Here is an 18,659-nt window from a genome sequence, read left to right on the forward strand (position 1 = left end):
CCACATGTGGAACACAAAAGACAGAGTCAAATTGCTGATCCCAAACTGCCAAAGAGAACATATATTATCAGTAACAATAGAGGGTGCTGTGCCCTGGTATGGATCAAGTAGATTAAATTAGTTAGCACCCTTGATACCTTATGAATGGAGGCCAGGAAACAAAGAGGTTGAACGTTTTGGATGAGAATAGTTTGAAAACACTCTTGGGATGTGCACAGAGTTGTCCTGCAGAGTAAACGGGCCTCCTGAAAGGCTTAACCAAGTCTCTAGATTAGTCTGACACAGCATCCCATGGAAACTGCAAATCACATAGTTCAATTAATCTTTTAAATCTCTTGAATTTAGGTAGCCCACAACCAGCAAACTCTGAAAGTGAGCTTTGATTAAACGAGATTATGTGCAGCCACCCTAAAAATGGCTTTTTGCTCTCTGCTGCTATGACTTAGGGCATGTCTTGAGGACTTTTTAATCTATTTGGTCAACACTTTTGTTTATTGTTGCCCTGCCTCCCTCCCCTGATCTCCACCCCGCCTCCCTGCTGACCCTCCCTCCCACTGATACTGACCTCGCTGCCCCTCCACGATCGCGCTGTGACCGTCCTGCTTTCAGCAGAAGCGGCCGCTCCACGCTCCCAGCCTCCTGGATTTGGTATCGTTATCACAGAGATCACACCTCTCACTCTGATTAAGCCTGCACAGTTTTAGAAGCGCCTAGTTTGTGCATAGCGCTAGACTGCCCCGACCTCCGAGCATTTGTGTAGAAATCCGCCGAGGCCATTAACATATTGAAGCCCCCAAAGTGCGCTTGTGTGACAGCAGCCCCTGCACCGTGCTGCCTGAATTAATAATATTGCCTGCTACTGCATTGTGTATTAGCGCCGCCTTTGACATCGCGCTCGCCTCCATTGTGCCCCAGTGTTGTTACAAGTTTGCCTGTTTTGCTGCTGCCAATTTGTTTATTGTTGCCCTGCCTCCCTCCCCTGATCTCCACCCGCCTCCCTGCTGACCCTCCCCCTCCACTATCCATATATGACAGATGCTCCCACGCGCAGCGTCCACGCGCTGCGGCCGCGCCGAAGGTGCGCCAAAGGTAAGCCCGTCTACGCCCATCCACGCCTGGACCGCGCCCAGAGCCAGACCCCCTGGTCCCCGCTTCACCCATCCTCCCCGCATTACATACGACGCCTCCTCCCTCTTTGCACTCAACTCCGGCCGACTCACTAACTGCGCCCAAGCAGCACCAGGACAAACCCATGGACCCTTCACCTGCCACTCCTGCAAATTTACCTGCGTCAAGTCCCAAACTAAATCCAAAAACACCAAACAGAGAGCCAACACCAACCACCTAAAATGCATCCTTCTCAACACCCGCTCGGTTCACAAACACGCCATCGACCTTTGGAATCTACTCGACACCATTTCTCCGGACATCGCCTTCCTAACAGAAACCTGGATGAATGCCTCTTCAGCTCCAGACATCACCATAGCCATCCCGGACGGCTACAAGATCATCCGTAAGGACCGCCCCATCCAAACAGGAGGAGGCATCGCCATCGTCCACAAGAACACCATCCACGTCTCAACCAGCTCAGATGACAACCTCGCGATCGCCGAACACCTTCACTTCCAGATCCACACTGACCCCAAGACAACACTTAGGGGCACCCTCCTCTACAGGCCACCAGGACCCCGTACAAAATTCAGCAAAGACATCACTGACCTTATCACCCCACACGTCCTCCCTTCAGAAGAATACATTCTACTGGGAGACCTCAATTTCCATCTGGAAAAGAGCAAAGACAGTAACACCACCACCCTTCTGGACAATCTCTCCAATCTCGGACTCAAACAACTTGTTAACACCCCCACACACTATGCAGGACACACACTCGACCCTATCTTCACTTCCAGCAAGCATATCTCCTTCACTCATACCACACCCCTCCACTGGACGGACCACAGCTGCATCCACTTTATTTACAATAAGACCTCGACCCACAGCCACCCTCAACCAACTCTGCGAAGAAATTGGAACAAAATCACCATCGACCAGATCTCAACATCGCTTCTTCAAAAACCCCCTGCCTATTCAACGAACCCTAACCAAGCCGCCATCAACCTCACACAATGGTTAACCCAAACCGCCGACAAATTAGCACCCTTGAAAAAACATCAAACCAAGCAAGGTAGCAAGAACGCCCCCTGGTTCAACGATGACCTTAAGAAATCCAAGAAGCTCTGTCGTTCCCTTGAGAAAACTTGGCAAACAGACCCAAACACTATCACCCAAGCCGCCTTCAAAAACGCCACCCGCAAACACCACCAACTAATCCGGACAGCCAAGAAATCAGCACTCAAAGACCGACTAGACAACAACGCCCACAACAGCAAGGAACTTTTCAACATCATCAAAGAATTCACCAACCCCACCGCCAGCTCTAACGACATCACCCCCTCTCAAGTCCTCTGCGACTCCCTTGCCTCATTCTTTCATGACAAAATCGCCGACATCCATAACAGCTTTGACAACACACCTGTAAACCAATCCACCCCACTCACCTCCGAACCGTTACCTCCTCCGAATATCCTTCTCGAATGGAACCCAATCACCACAGAAGAGACCATTCGCCTGATGAACTCCATCCACTCAGGATCCCCTACAGACCCATGTCCCCATCACATCTTCAACAAAGCAGACTCCATTATCGCACCCCATCTTCGAGATGTCATCAACTACTCCCTTAACTCCACCACATTCCCAGATAGCTGGAAACACGCCAAACTCAGCGCCCTTCTGAAGAAACCCACAGCTGACCCCACCGAACTCAAAAACTACCGCCCCATCTCGCTCCTCCCATTCCCTGCCAAAGTCATTGAGAAAGCCATTAACAATCAGCTCGCCACCTTCCTCGAAACTAACAAATCACTCGACTCCTCACAGTCTGGCTTCCGAGCCAAACACAGCACCGAGACCGCCCTCATAGCAGCAACAGACGACATTCGAACACTACTGGACAACGGAGACACAGTCGCCCTTATCCTCCTTGACCTCTCTGCAGCCTTCGACACAGTCTGCCATAACACCCTGATACAACGCCTCAGAAACATCGGAATTCAAGGAAAAGCATTGGACTGGATCATTTCGTTCCTAGCTGGAAGAACTCAGAGAGTCCGCCTCCCCCCTTTTAAGTCAGAGGCCACCGAAGTCATCTGCGGCGTCCCGCAAGGATCATCACTCAGCCCCACCCTCTTCAACGTCTACATGAGTCCCCTCGCAACCATCGCACGTCAACACAACCTCAACATCATCTCCTACACTGATGACACTCAGCTGATCCTCTCACTCACCATAGACCCAACCACCGCCAAAACCAACCTACACGAAGGGATGAAAGAAGTAGCCGAGTGGATGAAGCACAGCCGTCTGAAACTGAACTCGGACAAAACGGAAGTCCTCATCTTAGGCTCATCCCCTTACGCCTGGGACGACTCTTGGTGGCCAACGGCCCTAGGAAAAGCCCCCATACCGACGGACCACGCACGGAACCTGGGCATCATCCTGGACTCCTCACTCTCGATGACTAGACAAGTCAACGCCGTCTCATCTTCATGCTTCAACATCCTACGCATGCTCAAAAAAACATTTCACTGGATCCCCACCGAAACAAGAAAAACGGTCACCCACGCACTGGTTACAAGCCGTCTGGACTACGGAAACACCCTTTACGCCGGTTCCACCGCAAAACTACAGAAAAAACTCCAACGCATCCAAAATGCTTCAGCCAGACTCATACTAGACATCCCCCGCACAGACCACATTTCCGCTCACCTGAAAGACCTTCACTGGCTCCCCGTCTCCTCACCCACGCACACAAAGCCCTATACGAACTTGGACCTGATTGTCTCAACACGCGCCTTTCCTTTTACACCCCCACCCGCCAGCTGCGTTCGTCCAACCAAGCCCTCGCCGCTGTTCCGCGCATCCACAAAGCCTCCATGGGAGGAAGATCCTTCTCCTACTTAGCGGCCAAGACCTGGAATTCCCTTCCCATCCACCTCCGCCTTACTCAAAACCACCTAGCCTTCAGAAAACAACTTAAAACATGGATATTCGATAAGTAAACCTCCCCCCCCTTCCTCAAGCGCCTTGAGACCCTATGGGTATGTAGTGCGCTATATAAATTCTGACTTGACTTGACTTGACACTTCCATCAATTCACTTCTGCAAAGGAGGTAATTAAACAGCTCTAGCTTCTTTAGAATCTCCTGTATCCCAAACAGAACATGAAAAAAGGAGCATTAGAGTTTTCTTACAGATCACAAGCTCTTCTCTTCACTCCCTTCCCATGAGTCTACCCCAGTTATCCCTTTGATAGAGCAAAGGACTGTAGGGGTTATAACACACATAATCCTATGCATGGTGTCCCACCTGGAATGTTCCATTACATTGAAATGAATAGGGGTCTGCTGAGACATGTCAATAAACCCATGACCACTCAACTTCTCTGGGACAAAAGACCCTTCTCCACCAACTTGCTGCTTAGGTGTGTGTTCTCTATACTATTCATCGCTATGGATCTGATGCACCATGAAAGTGATAGCGGCTGCTGCATCCCATTTTGCGGGCCACTGGATGAGTTAGAAGGCCCAAACAGAAGCACAACACTTTACTGCTGGTCAGGAACAAAAGATGAGGTAAGCAAGTATATCAGACCCTGATTTCTGAATCATCACCTAATTGATGCTACTTAATTGTACAAGATTTGTAAGTTTAAGAATGTATGTAAGGTCACAGGTTTATGAAGAAATATGTCTGGCCTAATCTCAGGGAAGACAGAAGCATGGGGTTTGTTGGGTATTACTTGTGGGGCAGCCCTGCAAGGCCTCAGCCCTACCAAGCTGAGAAATCTGTCATTAACGGAGAATGGACTGGAGCCACTGCAACCCAAAGGCTGGTCAAAATGAATGAATGAAGTAGTTTTATAGGGCGCGTATTACCCGAAGGTGTCTTAGCGCTAGGCGAATCAAGGACTGAGGAAAGGGCAGCAAGCAGAGTTAGGCCTGAGTGACTTTGTTGTTTACAGGGGAAAATAGCCAGGTCTTCTTTCTGAATATATGCAAGCTGGGTTGAGACCGGAGGATAAGAGGAAGGGAGTTCTATAACTCCCCCCCACCCACTCCCCCTTCCGGAAGGTCAGTGTTCTGCCGCCCCAGTTTACTCGTTTAATTCTGGGAATCAGGACCATATGCGCCTGTCTAGATCTGAGTGTTCTACTGGGCACATACCAGGTAAATCGTTCCTGAAAATAGAGCGGGCCGGTACAGTGAAGAGCCTTGTGCATTAGGCACAGAGTCTTAAATGAGATTCTCTTCCCAACCGGTAGCCAATGAAGGCCGTGTGACAGGTGAGATACTGGTTTAAACTTAGGGATTTTCGAAAGGGTTCTAGCTACTGCATTCTGTAGGGACTGCAATTTTTTTTTAACAGGTATTTTCGAGGTGCCAAGATAAAGGGCATTGCAGTAGCCCAGTTTGGAGCCTACGAGGGCAAGTATTACAGTCTTCTGTAAGTCTGTTGGGATAAAGTATCCCCCAGAGGTCACTGCATTGATCTGAGCAGCGAAGCATAGTTTGGCGTCAAAAATTACTCCAAGGTTTTTAGTCTTCTGCACAGAATTGGGCAGGTCACCCAGCTCCTGGGGCCACCAGGATGCATTCTAGAAGGAGGTCTCTTTCTCAAAGAGCAGCACCTCCGTTTTTTCCGAATTTAATTTGAGACAATTCTCCTTCATCCAGCTTGCAACTTCAGCCATGCATCTGCAGAAATTCTTATTTTCAAACTGAGACGAGACAGAAACCACTATCTGTGTGTCATCCGTGTAAGATAGTACAGTCAGGCCGAAGCTCAGAATAAGCTTTACCAGTGGGGCTAAGCGCCGATCCCTGTGGCACCCCACAAGGGAGGGAAAAGGGGCTGGATTTTACATCTCCCTTCCCGACCCACTGTTGCCTATTTTCAATAAATGAGCTCAGCAGAGTTAGTGCAGTGCTTCTAAAGCCTAATGGATGCAGGTGTTTCATAAGAAGCACATGGTGGACCGAATCGAAGGCCGCAGAGAGATCAAGTAGAATTAGTGCAGCTCTGCCACACCATGCAGATTCCCTGTGGTCATTTGTTACTGGTCCTGATGGCAGCAGGACAAAGGTGCAGAGGACTGGCGGTGTCACTTGATCATAGACCCTCTTAGTCCTGTCGCCTCTACTGGCCTACTAACCCTGGTGAGTTGGTTTAGGAAGCTGGCAGAAGCACCACTTGAGTCACAAGGAACAGAAACTGCAAATGACACTAGTTCATAGCCACTGGCGTTAGAATAATGCTTTCCCAAAGGGAATGCAAGTCACAGTTTCTGATTTAGAGTTTGGTGGACAGGTTTGCCTTATTACAAGTGCCACAGGATAAAATGCACTTGCAATAACACGAATGGGATATCCATCATATTTCTGACCAGGGCAACCCATCTGCCAAACTCTAAATCAGGTAATTATTGTGTTACGTAGGTGGACCTGAGAGCATTTATAAAGGACTGGCCTTACACCTCCTTTCATTTACATTTTACCGCCTATCTATTATCATGCAAGCCCCAGAGTAGATGTATGACACTTCTGGATAGTTAACACTAGGGAAGGTGGAGTTGCCGCCGACCATTGTGAAAGATATTAATTTTACCTCAGGTGTGAATGAGAGTCACAAGAACTAATATCTGAGAGGTATTGTTGCAAAGTCATCCTGTGCCCTGGGCACCCCCCAACTTTTTGATGACTGGAACTGGTGGTAACTGACTCTGACTGACCCTGGGCTCTGTTTAACCATGCCCAGGGCCAGTGGCAAGCCAAAAGGAACACATTAGAACACAGTTAAGACACCCAACATACACTAGGGTACACTATAGTATGGTGGGGTAGCCCTGTAGTTGGCATGACCTACCACCTAAGCCCCTAGTATGTAATACGGCAGGGGATTGAAACTACCTAGAAGTCTCCAGTATCCTGGGGCATGGCAGTTTAGAGGCCAGCAGATTATCTGAACCAGCATGTGTGCAGTGCTGAAGCCTGAGGTCAGTTTAAAAGCTGCCCTGGTGGCCGGGACAGCTTTTTAAACCTTAAATTGTGCCCAAACTCGACTTTGGGGGTAGGGGCCCTTAAAAATTTAAAACCTACCATGTTTTTGCATATTAGGGACCCCCAGGGTCACCCCTAGGTATACCAGGGGTAGGGGGTCAGTTATCTATAAGGAGCGCCCTTATAAAATGAGTTTTTAGAAGCCTGGGTAAAGTGACATTTTACATTTCACTCCCCACATTGTCTTAAAGAAGTGCTCAAATTCGACTTTGATGCTGGAAGAATTGGGTATGGGTGATCTGCAATATTTCTGCAGATTCAGAACCCCTGAAGTCTCCCCTAGTTGCACAGGGGGTGGGGGTCCGGTAGAAATGAGGGAAATACTTATAAAATATGGTTTTATAAGACCTGGTGCTACAAAAGTGGCGCACGTCATTTTCCCCATTGCAAACCCCATGGCCCATAGGTTAACATGGTAGGAAGTGATTGATTAATAAATATTTATAGGAGAGGACTAGCCGGACCATTCAAAGACTTCCCAGAAAGGTCGTATTAAATCCAACGATATTATATTGTTGAATTTCTCCTAAAGTGTACATACAATAAGTTATGAGACTTTCTTGTTTGTAAGTCCAAATTCAGCCTTTCAGTGGTCTGCCCTGATTGGTCAGAGTTAAGTAGATTAGCCAGGCTGCTGGGAGGGCAGTTATCTGTTCTATAGGAATGCCAGGCCAGGAGGTGGCGTCGTAAACTACGCTCTTCAAAGGCAAGAGGGGAGGCCTGGGTTTTAGTCCACTATGACAGTCGTGACCCAGAGTCAGGACTAGGCTTAAGAAAGGTATTTGCAGATATTACTGGGATGGTCCATGGAAATGAGATATCCCAGGGGGTGTGTTTAGCCAGCTCTTACCTCCTTGCTGGAAAATCGGCCATTATGGATTTGGAAGGATGATGCACTCTGGGACAAACTAATGCCACACTCCACAGGATGTGGTCATAACTAGGAGGAGTTGCCCTGCTCTCATTGGTCAGCAGTGACCTGGTGCTTGACCCAGAGAATTTTGAATAAGTATCTGAGAGGGGCAGAGCCCTCCAGATCTGCTGCTTGAAACTGAATGAAGCAAGAAGTGCCCTGCTGCGAAGTTTGCTGTGCAAAGATTTCTAAGGCCTGACCTCTGAAGACTGAACCAAGTAAAACTACAGCCCTGTGGATTACCTTGCTGCCAAAGGACTAAGAGTGGACTCCCTGCAAGCTATAGGTTAACAGAGCTCACCTGGACAGCCCCACAAAGAATTCCAAGCTTGGAGTACAGTGGATTTGTAAGGGTTTTGTTCAAGTGGATTGCGGCATTGAAGTTTCACACTTTCAAGGACCCTCTTGGAGATTCCAGAACCTTGGATTGTGTGTTGGATACTTTGGGACCTGCAAGCAGAACGCCAGGAAGGTGTTCTAACTGGACCCCGCTTGCGGAAGAAGGCGGGCCACTACAGTGGTGAGAATTCTTCAGAACAATTTATAAAGGTGTGTCCTTGACAGAGAAAACAAAAAGACTTAAAGGGGCGCTGTTGGTTTCTAAGCACTAAAAAGTGACTAATCTTTAAAAATTCATATATCAGGTTCCCTACAGTGGATTATTTTCGTTTTGGTGTCATTTAAAAGATACAAATATTACCTATTTTTATAAATTGGTGTTGGATTTTTATTTTGTGTTGTATCTTAATTATTTACTGATATGGTGTTTTTAAATGCTTTACATACCTGTCTTTGAAGTTAAGCTGTCTGCTCGCAGCCACGTTACCAAGGGTTGAGCAAAGGAATAATTTTCTAAGACCTATGCTGAGTCCTATCTTGTGTTAGTGGCGTTATTGCCAGTGGCAGACCTACATTTGCCCCTACCAATAACCCACTTTCCAACAGGTATGGAGACTGAATTTCGATTGAGTGTTAGTCGTCAAAGTAAGCATCCAGGCTACTGTGTCTGTGTTTTCGTTGCCACTCTGTGAGTTACAGAGCTAAGCTCCAGGACTCACATAAAGAGGATGAAAGCATTTCAAAGAAGGAAATCTATTGTGTTAAGAAACACCCACACACATATACAGACTCAAAACATTAAGCTATAGATTTCTACTAGCACCAAAAAATGATCCTGTTAAGCAAGCAGACTACCTGGGTGATAGGATTACTGCAATTGTGCCTGTTGAGGAAGGCTTGGTTTCCCACACTTGCTCATTTTGCAGAAAGCCTGCCTCTATCCTAAATGTAAGGGATGATCTGTATCTATAGAGTTTCTGTTGGAAATGTGCCCTCTCACAGAGTCACACTGAATTTTTTGGCCTTTATGCTCGAATAGTTTGGCCTTTGTGTTGAACACGATTTTTGCTGATTTAAGAACTCTGTGCAAGTTACCCCTGCTAACCTTGGTAAAGTGCTTGTGCTCCTCCTGCCAACATGGCAACATTGGTATACTTACCTATTAGTCTCTAGTATAAGGTACCCACAGTCTACCCAGGGCTTGTAAGTTAAAATTCACCAGTAGGCTGAAGCACTCATTGTGCCACCCAATGAATGTAAAGACAAGGCAAACATGACTACAAGCCTGCCATCAGTAGCCTGGCTATGCAGATTTTAACTGCAAATTTGACCTGTCAAAATAACCACTTTTGACAGGCTGAAAACAGTCCCTTTAAGTTTTTATAAGTCAATCCCTAAGTAAGACTTACTGTCGATTAAGGCAGAGTCTATGGTGTTTAAAAGAAGGGTCTGTAAAGGTTAATGGTAAACATATCCTTACAGTCACTAGTAACTCAAGCTATTTTCACTGTAGCAGGAAAGCATTGAGATATAATAATAACAAATGTATCCCCTCCCCAGGAAACAGCTACATATTGATTTCTGGACTTCTTGAAATATTTATTACAAGCCTAATTCACTGGTGCAGACAGATTTGTGATAAATATTTTGGAAAGATGACTTTTAAAAAATCACCTTTGCCCTGCCTGAAGTCCCTGAAAGCTCAATCTGCATTTACCTCTCTTTTCTGCTAGGCATGAATTAGTTTTTCAATGGCGCAAGTTAGGTGTGTACTTGCTCCAAGGACAGGGACAAAACCTTGGGTTTGGAGAGGTATTGTTAAGCCCTTAACAGGGTGGCCTATGGGCTAGGCCAAAACCTTGATCAACTTCAAATAAGCCTACCCTGTCAGATGCAGATGTAACTAACACCCAGGCCTGCACCCTTTTTTGTCCTTTCAGGCAGACCATCCTCCACCACAGTGGGACTCTTGTTGACATCAGGGTGTCAGATCCTGCTGTAGTGCCAGACCAGCTTGACAGGTCTGCTGGGGATTTTCAAATGACGTTGGGTGCAAACTTAAAAGAAGGGAAACAACATGCCAAAAATATTTGTGTGTATTCAATGTCTGATTGCTGAAAGTTCACCACTGTTATACCAGACTTTGGTCTCTGAGTTTGTTGAGGGTCAGAGATTGGCTAAACAAGATTTTAGTGTTAGATGTGGGAGGACACTAGGATAACATAGTACACTCCCCACATACATCCTCAACCCTCAGACCCCAAGGTTAGTGTGGCTCAAGGCTTTGGCCATCTTGAAAATGGCCAAAGTGGGTGGGGATATCCACGGAAACCTTTACCATATTGGTTAGGGCATCCCTAGAGACCATGCCCAACCACAAGCTGTGGCATCTCCAGGTACCCACTTCAGAACACTAAGAACATGTGGAGGATCAGAAGAGAAGTAAACTTGCTATCTGAGACCCGAGAAGAGCCTAGAAGACTGGGTCTGCTCTCCCTCTGGTACCTAGATCTCCAAGGTCATAAGGCTGATGTCCTGTTAAAGCTACAAGAGGTCTTTTCCTGCAACTGCCCAGCTGAAAAGTGGCAACTGGACCTGGACTGAACCCTCCTGTGGGCCTCTGCCTGCCACAATTTTACATTTCAACTTGACTACTGTTTCTGTACTACATAAATACTTAACACATTTGTCTCAGTTAATCTTGTCTACTCTGTGCCATAGATACCATGGGGTTTGCACTCAGACGTATTTAGTTACTTTAATGGTTTATCCTGACCAGGATGGTGATAATATAATTGAGGTGTGTACTTACCCCTTCAACCAATATCCCTGTTTCGTATTGTATCACTCATACCCAATGGGAAAATCTTGTGTACAGTCCACATATCATAAATGTCTTACATTGGATGTATTTATTTTGTTGTTAATAATTCACGTCAGGCTGTGTTACTTACCACTGGTCCCATTGGTCCTGGAAATCCTGAATCACCCTGCAAGGAAAATAAGAGAAGAAGTCAGAAATACTATATCCAACACAAGAGAAGTTGTGCCTGTTCAGGTTATGAGCCACAGTCAGATCCCAAATATTTAAAAACATTTAACTGAACTACTTGAGTATACGCTTTGGGCTGACTGAATATTGTTTGCCCTGTCTTGTAACGTCACAGTCAAGCTTAACATGAAGGAATGCTGCTCTGATGGTGTATCCTTAGGTGAGAATGCTCAATGTTTTTAACACAATGTTTGTCATATGATGCATCCAAAACACAAGAGGAAGTGAAGAGGTGTTGACAGAATCACCCTCCGGTCAGATATGCACAAACAAAAGGATTCTATCAATGTGTAGTTGCTAGAAATTTTTATATTTTGGTTTTGTGAATAGTTGAATAATTGACTCTCTCTTAAGGTGGTAAAGATGAGAGCACAATGTGCTTGTTAAAATACCCCTCACACACTAAAAAAATCCAATAGTGTCATGCTTCATCATTGGGGTCTTCCCGTCCCTCTACGGGGCGGGGCGTGCTACGACCTGACGGACTACGCGGGAGCACTAGTAATGTGACAAGGCTATGTGATAGTGCAAGGTGAGTGGTGTCAGTGAAGTGTAGGGACCTAGTAATGTGTGGGAAATAAAAAAGCTAAAAATCCTCTGGCTAGTGGAAAAAAACAATGTATTCACTTCCCTAGCTGGGGACGTTAAGAAGGGGGTTTTGGGGTAGAGCGAATAGCTACTACCTGGTCTACATGTTTCGTAAGCAGTCCCCTACTGCTTACTCGTCAGGACCTTCTAGTGGCCCCTACTAGAAATTAGCTCAGTTGCTAAGTATAGTAAGCCTGTCGTCCTAAAAACTAGCAGTAAAAATCAACTGTTAGTTTTAGCTTCAGGGCATGAGCTGGCCCAAGGGAAGCAAAAAAAGTATCAAAAGTGATTACCTAAAATCTTGCTGAGGCGGTTAGGATATGCCTCATGAGCTGACAGTCGGTAGGTGTGTCACCGCGGTAGTAATAGCCGCGTAAGGGTACTACTTTACTTCTACCCGTCCTGCCGCTCTGGAGAGTCCGTCAGGTCGTAGCACGCCCCGCCCCGTAGAGGGACGGGAAGACCCCAATGATGAAGCATGACACTATTGGATTTTTTTAGTGTGTGAGGGGTATTTTAACAAGCACATTGTGCTCTCATCTTTACCACCTTAAGAGAGAGTCAATTATTCAACTATTCACAAAACCAAAATATAAAAATTTCTAGCAACTACACATTGATAGAATCCTTTTGTTTGTGCATGTCATATGATGCACCCAGATAAATAACAACATCTCATGTTCATCCAAATATGGTGCAGCCCCAGACAGCACCTAGGGCAGGTGGGTGAAGATTGTGATTAGGATATTGGGTATAGTGAGATGCAACAAGACTTCTAGAGCGATCGTGGGGGTGGAGGAAAGATTTAGGGGACAGGTTCATATATCATAATTTCTGCAGCAGTAGAAAGGAGAAAAATACATCAGCATATCTGGAATGATATGAAAATGTGTTAGGAAAGGTTATGGAGGCCACTGGTCCAATGCTGTTGCCATAGGTACTAAGACTACTATAAGGTGGGTGCAGAAAGGTATTGGGGACTGCGAGATACAATAAGATACAGCATAAGGAATTGAAAGCAGCGTTGATACTGACACTTGTAGACTCTGAAACACCACAGACACTGCCAAACTGAGAATAGTAATAAAGTGCACATATACCCAAACTCTGGAGCCAGAGAGCTGAAGGGACACGGGAAGGATCAGTTGCTCTATGATTTGGAGTGGGAATCAGTGGATGGAAGCCACAATCACAGACACCCCAAAGTCTGGGATTTGTGATAAAGAGCCCAATCACAATCACCTCAACATCTCAAACTGGGTGTTATTGGAAACAGTCTTGATAACAGAAAAATCGATACATGGACATGACTTCCTCGTTTAATGCTCACCTTTTCTCCTTTAGATGCCAAAGGCAGGGGTGTTCCATCAGGGCCAAAGTACGTTGCTGACTCTCCCTTTTCACCCTGCAAGTATGTGAAGGATAAGAGTAGTTAAGGAGCGGAGAACAATATTTGAATCCTTAGAATACTAAAACAGTCAGCCCCAGTGGAAAGAAATCATCCATCATACACCACAGACAAGGAGAGGGGGGACCCATTTTAAATGGAATGTTTAAGTAGCTGAACAAGAATGATAATAAGCAGTAAAAGTACCATTCATTTAATATGTTAGGCAGAGGGAGGTGGGCCCGTGGTACTTCAGAAACAGTATGAGAGGGACCAAGACATGTTAATGGCAATAACAAGGGGGCTATGGTGTATCTTAAAGTAAAATGAAACTCATTGTATTTTGCAGACAATAAGAAATAATGAACCAACATGAAATCTCACTAATGACAAAATAATGAATATCACAGGCATTAAGTTTAAAATCAGAGGATTGTAAGAGGATTGTAATGTATTACAGGCAGTTAGAGAAGGCCAATGTGTATCAGCTAGCCAGACGGGTCATAATACATCAAAGGCTGTAAGAAGGAATCCCATTTAATATTATTGACAGTATGAAGTAGGGCCATTTTATCTGCCAGGCAATATGAGAGGGGCAGGTGATATATCACATACAGGATGGCTCAATGGATAGAGCCCACTGTGAAGGCAATCTGATTGCTTTGTCCAAAATTGATAACGTTGTTGGGGTCAATTGAGGGTTGGGGAAGTGCTGGGACATGGACGGCTGTTCCTGTGATGAGCATTGACTCACCCGCTTTCGCGGGTGCTTACCTTCCAATTCTTCAGCCCGGGTGGGACATGAGTGCTTTTCGTCTCCTAGGTTCTTTTGCTATGGCAAATTAGCTTAAACTGGCCGTCCTAACCCAGAATATTTTTAATCATGTCTCCGCTTTCTACATACTGGACAGATCAGTATTAAAAAAATGAAGTATGACCCTTAACCAGTGCTTCCACTATTGTTGTTCTTGTGAACAGTGGTACCCAGTACTGTGGGTAATTTTAATCACCTAAAACGTGTCAAACCCAGCTTGAGCATCTAAACTTTGGCCCACTGGATTATTGGTTGGTCTGATAAATGGCAATGGAAATTTTGATTTGGACCAGTTTCCTCTCACCAACCAAAGGTTTCCCTTTGTGTGCTGGCAGTCCTAGTTCACTTTAGAGTTGTAGGCTTTTGGATTTTAGGCAAGTTCTCATCAGAATGGACTCACTAATTCTAAGGGGATTCTGGTGAGAAACTAAGTGCAGACATATTAAAGGACACTTGGTAGATTTGTAACATTCTGTCTGACAATGTGAACCATGCAGAAATGTTGCCCATAGTAAGGAACTGAGAACTCAAGACTGCAAGAGATTGCAGAGGGATCATAAGCTTCCGATGATAGGATAACATTTCTCATAGTCTTCAACCTCTCTGGGAGTATTACTAAGGCCAAAATGGCAACTTGCTCAGGTTTATTTTTCACAAATCAGTTTTGTTGCTGGCAGTTGACAACCACAAAGAAACCTCAGGGTGTTCCAGTTGCATGTTCAAACCAAATGCATAGGGTTGTCTTTAGGTTAATTGGAACTCGGGTTTTAAAGAGCTAACGGACCCTTCACTTACTGGTCTAAGTGTAAATGTGTGTTGAATTCCAACAACCTTTGAGGTGCCTTTGTGGAGAGGACTGTCCAAGTACATTTAAAATTGTAAACACTCAGCTGATGTCCATCATGGTTTCCAATAGTCTTACAAATTAGTAGCAAATTTGCTGATGTATACAGGTGGTTGACTCTGAATAAGTACTCTTATGTTGGTTTTACAGATGGAAGAGAGAAAAGATAACACATTTTCTTTAAGATCTTGTGTTTGGTGAGGCGAGAGGGCATTGAGCTGGAATGATCTAAATAATTGTTACTGATAATGATATTACCCTCAGGTAGTAACACATTAGTATTGTCTCATTTTTACCATGAGGCAGGTTCACGTGAGAAACATAAATCTGGCTGCTGCTGAGACATAAGTTCATGAATTTTCAGACATTACTAGACTGCTGTCCGGGCCTCGATTGAAGTTATTATAATAATAACTTGTTTTTATATAGCACTTTATATCACTCTGCTTCTAAGAGCTGTAAATAAACAATGTTGTTATTAGCCAATTTATGGTACTGAATATACTGACACGTACAATGACGGATGGCTAAATTGAATTCTCATGATATAAAACTTGTAATCTGTAGTTCACCGCCAGTTTCAGCGGGGAATGTTGAACACACTGAGCAATACTACTATAATATACAATTAATAGTGAGGTATGTTAATAGTGAGGCATGGTAATAAGTTTGCATATTGTCAAGGGTAAAAAAGCACAGATGGTACATCATTGACAGAAAACTTGGTATATCATTGACAGAAAAAGAGAAGTGGACAGCATATTATACTGTGTAAGGTAAAATGCATTAGAAATAATACAATTAACAAAGACAATATAAAGATATAAGTAAGATGTATAGGTTGTTCATCATGAACAGTGGGAGAGGCTATGATGTACAAATGAAAGTAGAAATTGTCAAGTATAACAAAAAATTCATCTAGTGCTGTAGATTCACATGCTTAGCATGCTACTGCCATCTAGTGGTGGGCTCACACATTTGCAAGGTTTTTTCTTACCTCTTTGCTGCTGGGCCTCGAAGCCCCACCCCTCCCTCCCCCCGCCACCATGCTAAGCCTTATTTTGGCGCTTTCGAGTAATTTGCGCTTAGGCCCCCATAACATTTTGTCCACATATGGTATCCTTGCCAAATGTAGTCCTTTTTTCGAACACCCTCAGGATTCTAAAGGTACCCAGGGTATGTCGATTCTCTTGTTGGGGATCGAGAAATTAGCCAAAATACAGCTACATTTTGTTAGTGGGGGAAAAATGTAAACTAAGTGCTGCAGAAGAAAGCATCTGTTTATTTCCCTGCAAACGGTATCAATGAAGGGTCTGCAGTGCTAACATCACCATCTTCCCAGCTGTTTGTCAGTTTTGGCCTTTTACTGGGATGTACCCTATTTTTCCAATAATGGATCTCAGAATGACATACATTTCTGAAACGTAGACAAAATTCTGAATTCAACAAGGGGTCATTTGGAAAGATCCATTAAAAGGTTTTCCTACAGAAAGTAACAACTGAAATAAAATATTATTGAAATTGAGTAAAAAAACAGCCATGTGTGCCTACATTTTCACCTGTAACTTCTTCTAACAGTGCCAGATTTTTTAAAGCAATATACCGTTACATCCACTGGACCCTTCTAGTTGCGGGGTTATATAGGGCTTGTAGGTTAACCAAGAACCCGAGGTACCCAGAGTCAATAACTGAGCTGAACCATACAATGGTTTTTCATTGTGTACCGGGTATACAGCAATTCATTCGGTAAAATATGAAGAATAAAAAATAGATTTCAAGAAAACATATGCATTTCCAGAATCAGAACAAGATAAGGAGTTTAGAAGCAGTGGTTATTACCATATATATGAATTTGTGGGTACCTATACTAGCATGTGAATTAGAGCACATTTTTTAAAATGACATCTTTCTTAGACACTGTCTTACATTTGGAAGGAAGAAATGCATAGAAAGACAATTGGTAAAAACACTTCTTCTACTATTCTGTATTCCCCTAAGTGTCCTGATAAAAATGGTACCTCACTTGTGTGGGTAAGCCTAGTTCCCATGACAGGAAATGGCCCAAAACGCAACGTGGACACATCACATTTTTCTACTGAAAACGGACCTTTGTTTTGCAACGTGCCTATTTGGGGATTTTGCGCCCTACCTCAGCCAGCACCTAGGGAAACCTAGCAAACCTGTACATTTTTTTAAACTGGACACCCTGGGGATTCCAGGATCATGGGACTTGTGCAGCTCTCACCAGTTCTCTTACCCAGAATCCCTTGCAAACCTCAAACTTTGTAAAAAAAAACATTTTCCTCACATTTCTGTGATGGAAATTTCTGAAATCTGTGGGAAGCCACAAACTTCCACACACCCAGCATATCCCCAAGTCTTCGGATATAAATGGTGCCTTACTTGTGTGGGTAGGCCTAGTGCCTGCGACAGGAATCGGCCCAAAACGCAACATGGACACATACCTTTTTTCCACTGAAAACTGGCCCTTTCTTTGCAATGTGCCTAGCTGTGGCTCTTGGGCCCTAACTAAGCCGGCACCCAGAGAAACCTAGCAAACCTGTACAGTTTTGAAAACTGGACACCCTGGGGAATCCAGGAAGGGGTGACTTGTGTGGCTCTTACCAGTTTCTGTTACCTAGAATCCTTTGGAAACCTCAACTTTTGTAAAAACAAAACACTTTTTCCTCACATTTCTGTCTTGGAAAGTTCTAGAATCGGAGGAGAGCTGCAAACTTCCTTCCACTCAGCATTACCCAAGTCACCCGATACAAATTGTACCTCACTTATGTGGGCGGTCCAAGTACCCGCGACGCAGAAGGGCCGAAAACATATTGTGAAGACATCAAAATTTTTAGGTCCCGGGCTCAGCGGCCATCTAGGGAAACCTACCAAACCCAGACATTTCTGAAAACTAGACACCTGGGGGAGTCCAGGGAGGTGTGGCTTGTGCGGATCCTCCAACATTTTCTTACCCATAATCCCCTCCAAACCTCAAATTTAGCTTTAAAAAAATCATGTTTTCCTCATATCTCTGTGTGGGAAAGTTGTGGGATCTTTGGGCTGGCACATATTTCCTACTACCCAGCATTGCCCCAGGTCTCCTGATGAAAATGCTACCTCACTTGTGTGGGTGGGCCAAGTGCCCGTGACAGGGAGGGCCCCGAAACATATTGTGGAGGCATCAAAATCATCAATCACAAAACGGCCTGGTTTTGCTATGGTGCCACCTGCGTTTTTGGCCCCGGCTCGGCGACCAACTAGGGAAGCCTATCAAACCCAGACTTTTCTGAACATAGACACCTGTGGGAGTAGAGGGAGGTGTGGCTTGTATGGATCCCTCAAAGTTTTGTTACCCAGAATCCCCTGCAAACCTCTAATTTGGCCCGTGGTGGGTGGGAGCCAGGACGTAAAGGTTACGTCCATTGCAAGAAGATGTAACCGTTTCTCCGTTAGCACCCACGAGGTGAAGAAGTCTCTTGAGTCATAAAGTCTCTCTTGACTCCTCTTCCTGTTGTACATTGTGCATCAGCGCCGATTGTTT

The 18,659-nt window shown here is 44.9% G+C and overlaps 1 protein-coding gene across 4 annotated transcripts in view; it reads right to left on the bottom strand.

The window, feature by feature from the left end:
- COL18A1 (collagen type XVIII alpha 1 chain) overlaps window positions 1-18,659 on the bottom strand; it is a 439,200-nt gene that overhangs the window by 43,483 nt on the left and 377,058 nt on the right. For all 4 annotated transcript variants that reach the window (XM_078681471.1, XM_078681470.1, XM_078681469.1 and 1 more), the window contains 2 exons: window positions 13,401-13,475; window positions 11,385-11,420 (listed from right to left, as the gene is read on the bottom strand). In XM_078681471.1, the coding sequence (XP_078537597.1) occupies window positions 11,385-11,420; window positions 13,401-13,475 (111 nt within the window). The remainder of the gene's footprint in view (window positions 1-11,384; window positions 11,421-13,400; window positions 13,476-18,659) is intronic.

Source organism: Lissotriton helveticus, chromosome 3_1 (assembly GCF_964261635.1).
Source record: "Lissotriton helveticus chromosome 3_1, aLisHel1.1, whole genome shotgun sequence".
NCBI lineage: Eukaryota > Metazoa > Chordata > Amphibia > Caudata > Salamandridae > Lissotriton > Lissotriton helveticus.